The sequence below is a fragment of the Nothoprocta perdicaria genome, unplaced genomic scaffold (genome assembly GCF_003342845.1).
Source record: "Nothoprocta perdicaria isolate Ctin4 unplaced genomic scaffold, notPer1 scaffold_5, whole genome shotgun sequence".
NCBI lineage: Eukaryota > Metazoa > Chordata > Aves > Tinamiformes > Tinamidae > Nothoprocta > Nothoprocta perdicaria.
This window is the reverse complement of record NW_020455754.1, coordinates 3,421,221-3,428,578: the sequence shown is the minus strand read 5'-3', so window position 1 is coordinate 3,428,578 and position 7,358 is coordinate 3,421,221. Positions and strand designations below refer to the sequence as shown.

The window sequence follows — 7,358 nt, the reverse complement described above, 5'->3', positions numbered from 1 at the left end:
TAGTAGGAGGTATTTCTATGTCTGTAACTGCCTGCCTAGCACCATGCTGCTTCCACCCCTGTGCTGGGGGCTCACGTGCGGAGTGGTACTTCTGGAGCAGTGCCCTTAAGCTGCAGAAATCCCTCTGCAAGTGACCGTAAAAACAGAAAGCACCTGTCAAAGCCTGGAGGTGCCTAAAGGTGTTCAGGAAGAGGACAAAAGTATCTGTTTAGGACCAGGAGGGATCATGCAGGAGCAGAGAGCAGGGCACCCATTGCCTTCCTGTCACGAGGGAGGGAAGGAAGGGAGGTCCTGCAGCTGCTGGCTGGTTCTGCAAGTCTGGCACAAAGCCACAGGTTTCTCTTCAGTTTCGTTTCTCGCAGACAGGCTAAACCGTCACTGCTGCAGCCATGGCAGAAGCTGAGGAAGAATTTGGGGAGAATTCTAGACTAGAAGATGAGCTCAGCTGTCCCATCTGCTTCAACTTGTACAGAAATCCAGTGTCCCTGAGCTGCGGTCACAACTTCTGCAAGGAGTGCATCCAGAGGACCCTCAGCGCCCAGCAGCTCTCCAAGGCCCCTTACTCCTGTCCAATGTGTAAGATACGGCTAGGGCCCATCCTGGAACTACAGAGGAATTTTCAGCTTTGCAGCATTGTGGAAACCTTTCTGGCCACCACTTCCAAAAGAAAGGAGACCAAGACTTCTCCAGTAGAGAAGAAGGAGGTGGTTCCCTGTGATTTTTGCCTGGATCTACCCCTGCCAGCTGTGAAAACCTGCCTCACCTGCAACTCGTCTTTGTGCCAGGCCCACCTGAACAAGCATGAGGCCAAGGCTTCGCAGAAGGACCACATCCTGGTAGAGCCTGGTGCAGGCCACTCTGCTGAGGCGAGGACGTGCCGGGAGCATGGCAGGCTGCTCGAGTGCTTCTGCGAGAACGACGGTGCCTACATCTGCATGTTGTGCCCCATTGAGGGCTCCCATAGGGGCCACCACGTCATCACCCTCAGGGAGGCCCACGACAAATCGCTGGTAAGGGGCACCCTGCCCACACCGAGCAGAGCTTGCCTGGCAAAGCCCTGCAGGGAAGGGGGCACCAAGGCTTGGGCAGGAAAGTGTTTGCAGGGAAATTGGAGGGATGGGCAGTGTCTTAGGGGTTATCAGTCTCTGCTTCAGTGGCTACTGGCGCACTGCAATAGAGTTTGCTTTTCCCTACTGTCTGTGGGTTGCCAAACTGGTTTTAATCAAGGGGATCAAGAGCAGAGGAAGGCCTTGGGGCTGCCTGGATCAAGGGTGGGGAAAGCCTGTGATGCCCGTGGCAGGCGGAGCTGCCCAGCGTTGGGGGAATGGGCGCGGAGCGAGTGAGGAGTGAGTGTTGCTAATGGCGCCGGAGCGCGGCCGGCCGCCGCCTTCCGCTCGCTGCCTGCAGGGGCCTGGCGTGCGGCAGGAGGAGCCGGGCTCCCTCCGGGCAGAGGCCACAGCCTCCTCGGGAGTTAGCGAGAAACATTCCAGGGGTAGCGAGAAACAGCCTCTGTGCTTCTCTGTTGCACAAACCAGCTTACGTGTTGGAAAATAGCCACCTCCTGTGTGCCCTGAGTTGCTGAGAGTGCAACGCTGCCCTGCTTCTGGGCGGCCGCCTCCCCGAGCCTGCGGAGATCTCCGTGGCAGTGTTTGTCCTTTGGAAAAATTCTTCTAATAGAGAAGGAAATCAAGAGTGCAGCCTCTCGGAAGGAAATGGAGAAGGGTTTTGGTGCAAGGAACCAATTGGATTTGATTAGCTGTCTCTTGCTTTTTTCAAAAGTTAACATTTTCAAGCTGTGACATAGTTCACAGAAAACCCAAGTCTTCCTGCATTCCTTTTATTAAAGGGAGAGGAGAAGCAGGAATGCGGCAGCTGTGCTTGTCAGTGGCCACTAGCAGATAGTCCTGGTGCTAAAACCCTGCAGTAGGCAGCGGAGGAGTAACCAGTCCCAAGCACATCACAGCCAAATGAATAATACTGGGAGATTAATCCCTGAAGTTTAAGATCTCTCCTGAAATGTGCTGTCATTCATTATAATAACATTCAGAGATTGTGAAGCCCATTAAAACAAACAGCTGTGCGAGTCAAGTGCCAGTGTCAGGCTGATCCTATGGAAAGATGGTTGCTTATCTTGTCTTCAAATCTCCACAAATGTAGACAGATGTGAAAACTAAGGATGTGGGTGGACACAGGTGCAGATTTTGGCAGGAACAGAGCTGTTACAGATGAATTAAAATGTCTTCACTGTATTATAATTAAGCATAATTTATTTATGCAAAGTGAAATTATTGCTTTATTAGCCTACTTCATCTTAAGTCACATATATATAAAAATTAAACATGGACTTCAAAGACTCCAAGAATCACATCAGATTTTCAGTTATGCTTGGTCTTTATGAGGCAGCTAAACACAGTTTATGTAGGTCTCATGCAAAGAAATGAGTGCTTATGAGAATGGTAAGATAAAAGTTGCACGTGCCACTCCATGAACCAATGTGTTTTAAAATACCTGTGTTGCTTGCCTGTTATAAATGTTAATGCTCTCTTTCCTTCTACTAGGGTGTTCTTTYTCACACTGTGAAACAGATGCAGGAAAATAAAAGTGCCATAGCTAAAGCCTTGGAGAAACTACAGGAAAGTGAGGATCAGCTCAAGGTTTGTGTCCAAGTCACAGCAAATTCAAGGCATCTTCTTTCATCATTTATAATAAATAATATTTATAAAAATACAGTATTTATAAAAATAAATAAAAAATGATGGCAACTAAAACACAGTGGCCTGTGCTGCCTTCCTTAGCCTGCCTCAAACCACTGGGGAGCAGTCAAATTCTCTGTAGTTTTACTTTAATAAAGGCTTGTTCGACTGTCAGGATTCATTTTGGCTCACTTACAATACTTAATTCATCCTTGAAGTGTTCCTTATAAAAAGTACTAATTATTATTAGAGCTACAATATGAATAGGTAAAGTGAGGAACAGAAAGAATTCTGAGCTAGAACATGGCTGATAAGGAAGAAAATATAGAACTTTTTGGACTATATGTGCAGCCAATAATTAGAGAAACAGATGAGCAGAAACAGAAGTGGTCCACAGTGAGGAAAACACTGTTGTAAGAAACTGGCGGAATTCAGGCTCTTCCCTGGCATCCCAGCCTGTCTATATAGAAGGAAAAGCTGGTAAATTCTATAATTTAATGTGGTTTCATGAACCAGGATGCAGACTTGGCAGACATTCAGTCGCAGGCCACGCTTTGTATATATCATTGCATATTTTTCAAGTTTTCTTATTTATAAAAGAAAAGCATCCTGAGTATATAAGTGGGTTTTCAGTGTGAATCACTGTGTTTCTCGCATTACTAGCTGAATTTTATCTGATTTTGTTGCCATATCAGGATATTTTTCATAATCCTATGTTTAATCTGACATTCTAAGCAAATGCTTGTTGTCTCCTTTCTAAATGCGATTCAAAGGACAGATACAACCCTAATTAACAAACAGACACACTAAGCTGAATTGCTGAGTTCCTGAGCCAGTGTTTTTTCTTAACTGCTCCTTTAGGTGAATACGAAAACAGTGACTTCTCAGTTGGTGAAGCTGTTTGAAGAAATCAGGGCACAGATAAATAAGAAAGAAGAGCATATGCTGAGTAGCATCCAATCCAATGAGAAAAAACAACTGTCAGACATTACTGAAGTGAAGAAGAAAATGGAACAGAAGAGAGAAGAGGCTGCACAGCATCTTCAGTCTTTACAGAAGATGAGAGAGCAACCAGATGCTTTACTCTTCCTCAAAGTATGCAGCAGCATTCTACTTTTTCTCATCAAAATATGCAGTTCTTAGCTGGTTGCCCTTTCTGGCCATCATACTAACAATTTCTCTCTCTCTCTCTCTCTCTCTCTCTCTCTCTTTTTTTTTTTTTTTTGGTTGAGGGGCACAATCTTCTTTTGTAGGAATTTAAGCTGATACAGGATAGGTAAGTTCTACATGAAAACATTTTTCTTCTTTATTAAAATATGACACTGATAAATGGAGTTCTAGAAAACACTGTTTGTGTCTCTCCATCCTCACACCCTACATCACAAACCTGTTTTTTATTCCAGCTGAGTTAATGCACCATGTCCACACAATTAATGATAATGGAGACATATTTGACTGTCACTCCACTGGTCCCTTTTAATTTTAATCATACTGGTAGCTACATATTTACTCATATGTGGTATCTAGCTGAATTTTAAGATGTCAGTTCTACACCTTGTACGAATGAAGGCTGAATTTGAACTTGGGCTGTGAGGATAACTTTGAATCCCTGCATACCTAGGGGCTCTGCTGGCGGCAGCACAGTTCACTACTCACAGCTGTGCTGCAAGTCAAAATGTAGCTTGTGGGATCAAAGTCATTTTCCAGAAGCCTGGACACTACTTAACACGTTTGACATTTTCTTTCTATCACCACGGTAGTTACTCTACCTACTGTAACACTCTAACTGTAACAGGTCAAACACTATTCACACAAGAATATTTGCAAAATGCCTCCCCCTTCCCCATTTTCAGCATTTAAAAATTCCCATCCAAGTCTAATAGGTATTGTCTAACAAATTGTTACTCACAAAAATTGTGACTTGTATAACTTGGATAAAGAGAATCTTTACGTGATATTCTGTCAAAAAATTGTCAAAAAATCTTAATTTTCAGAGTTCTTTCTAATTAATTGGGCTTGCCCAGCATTAGAGTTTGTTAATTGTCCAATGCTATTGCAATGGTTTTCATTGATGAATTGACTGTCTGTGTATCCCAGGATTAGGGATAAGAATTTCAAGCCTGAGCAGATGGAAGTATCAATAGTGGAAATGGATGCGAACAAAATCCACAGATGCAGAAACCTGATCGGGATGTTCATGAACCAGCTGGACTCGCTGATGCAGGAGCTGTACAGTAAGTGATCTGCCTGCACCTACCGCAGGAGTGACCCAGAGCAGAAAATGGCAAGCAAAGGACAAGGTCCACCCAGTGAGCTGTGCTCACAACCTGCAAATGTTAATTCTTTTGCAAGGGGCAACGCGGGTGGCCTTGAGGGATCAGCTGGGGATCTGAAGTGAGAGCTCGAGTGGAATTTTGGGGGGCTGAAAATATAGCATGGGGATAAAGGAGAAAGGAAAGCAGTGAAGACAAAAAGACCATTTGTGTGAATAAGAAAAAAGGGATCTACTGCTAACTCAAATCAGGCCTATTTCTTCTCCTTTTGTGCTGGTGTGAAGCTCTCACCTGCCTCCACAGCCTTTAGATGTTCAGTCATGTTATTGAGACACATCCTCTTCATTTGCCCGCTTCCACCCCAGTCTAGATAAATCCCTGACCGTGAGATCCAAGTGCACAACACCAAGTCCCAATCTCAAATACACTACCAGCTGTGTAAAACATTCTTCTTAACTTTTCTTAGGTGAACTCAAGAACCAGTTACGGCAGAGCAGGTACATCCTTTTCTTTACTTATAAAATGTTCTCTGCAAATTTCTGTTTTCTATGTGTTCTCTGTGATTTCTGTTTTAAGATGCACTAACATTCAATGCTGTTTCTTTATAGTGCGATTTCAGCTGATGGTACATCTTTTAAAAGTAAGTGTTCAAAAATACTAGCTTTTCTTTAGGGCTCTGGGTTGGGCCTGTGAGTCTTGCAGAGAAAAGCAAGAAGCAGATGCTGTGTGAATGCATCAGAGAAATCATTTATTTCAAGCTAGAGGGAGAGAGTAGCTCTGCTTCATTACTTGTTAAAAGTTCTAGGAAAGACCACAGAGGGGTTCCCATTGACTGAGGAGGAGCTTGAACAAATCTAGCACCTGAGAGAATTCCCAGAGAAATCCAAATGCTACAGGATATATTAAAGCTGTAAACATTATTTCTCTTTAGATACTACTAATTCAATACTCAGCTAGTGCTGATGGGAAGAAAATGGTATGTGTTTTCTACATACTTTTTTGGAAACAAAATATTTTAATTGCTGCCTTTCAGCAGCTAAAGTTCAGTTTGCAAAGAGTTCACCAATTCACAAATTCACAATAAAATCTTTTTCACCATTTTTTTTTTTTTTTGGCAAGGGGAGGGAAGCACTCTGCCAAGCATTTCTTATAGCAGATTAGTAATAAAACAAGTGTGCTTGAGAATAGCTCTTTTTCAGGGGATTCAGGGGACGATGTACTCCTGCCCTAACTGCAAACATATTTGTATTAACAGATCCATCGGAAACAATAAAACCTCCAGTTTTTCATTGGGGCTATGCTTTTTCTAGAAATATGTGGGAATGATATGAGGCAAGAAATGCAGGTAAGCTACTAAAAGGAGTCTTAACTATACAATGTCGCCAAGCAATAGAGTTGCTTTTCTTTCAACATCCATTCAGCCTCAAATCTAGAGGTATATTTTTAAATCAAAGCACATGGCTACTTATTTATCTGATGAGCCCAGTTTTCTACAGATATACTAATATCTATATTCTATGCAAAACCAGATGCTCAAAATGGGAGAGAGAAGAAATATTTGGAATTGAAATGAACTTGTTGAATATGCAATTAACATAGTAATAAAATTGTACTTTAATATTACAATAAAGTTCAATCTTTTCCATCTTTTGTATATCTACAGTATAAAACCAACTGAAATGAGGAGTGTGCTGGAAGGAGCAGATGTGAACAGAGAATGGCCTGCATATTCCTAGAACTAAAGAAGAGATAAAAAAAAAAAAAAACCCGAGTACTGAGATGGAAAGGCAGAATTAAGCACTCAAAAATGTCCTCTAATTCTGCATATTTTCCAAGTGTCTCAACCTCCCCTGCATACATACTATCCAAAGCAATTCCTGTAGCAGATGCAAATTTAGAAAACAAGCGCTAAAAATTAACACAAGCACAGGAAAATCTCCAAGTACTGTTAGCACTCAATGAGTAGACTGTTGTAACATAGTACTTAGGATTTTTGTGTCTTATTAATTGCTGCGATTTGTCCTCATTGTATGCTTGGACTGGCAAATAAACGGCTACCAACAAGCAAGGTTGTTTGATTTCAAACCACCAAGCGTGAGTCACTGTTGGGAATGTTGTGCAAGGCTGCCACTGAATGCTGTTCAGGTCCATGCCACTCATTTGGGTTATCACATTTAACACATTTCATGTTTATAATAAGGAATTATCTTTGTATGAAACCATCTTGGTAAGTCTCTAATCAACATTCTAACACCTCCGTGACAGAAGACTCAGAGTGCCATGCAAAATACCAGGCTCTATAAAGATGGTTTACTGGCTACCTTGCCATAAAAACAGATATTTTCTTCTGATCAAACACATGCTATGCTTTCCAGATGTCACCTTTATTGCA

At 42.5% G+C, this 7,358-nt stretch overlaps 1 protein-coding gene across 1 annotated transcript; it reads left to right on the top strand.

Moving 5' to 3' along the window:
• Positions 1 to 368: 368 nt before the first annotated feature.
• LOC112954524 (E3 ubiquitin/ISG15 ligase TRIM25-like) lies at positions 369 to 6,951 on the top strand. The gene is made up of 9 exons (XM_026047712.1): positions 369 to 1,010; positions 2,559 to 2,654; positions 3,555 to 3,788; positions 3,947 to 3,969; positions 4,791 to 4,927; positions 5,433 to 5,463; positions 5,575 to 5,606; positions 6,222 to 6,311; positions 6,630 to 6,951. The coding sequence occupies exons 1-8, from the start codon at positions 390 to 392 to the stop codon at positions 6,290 to 6,292; spliced, it is 1,245 nt and encodes a 414-aa protein (XP_025903497.1). The 5' UTR covers positions 369 to 389; the 3' UTR covers positions 6,293 to 6,311; positions 6,630 to 6,951.
• The last annotated feature ends 407 nt before the right edge of the window (positions 6,952 to 7,358 follow it).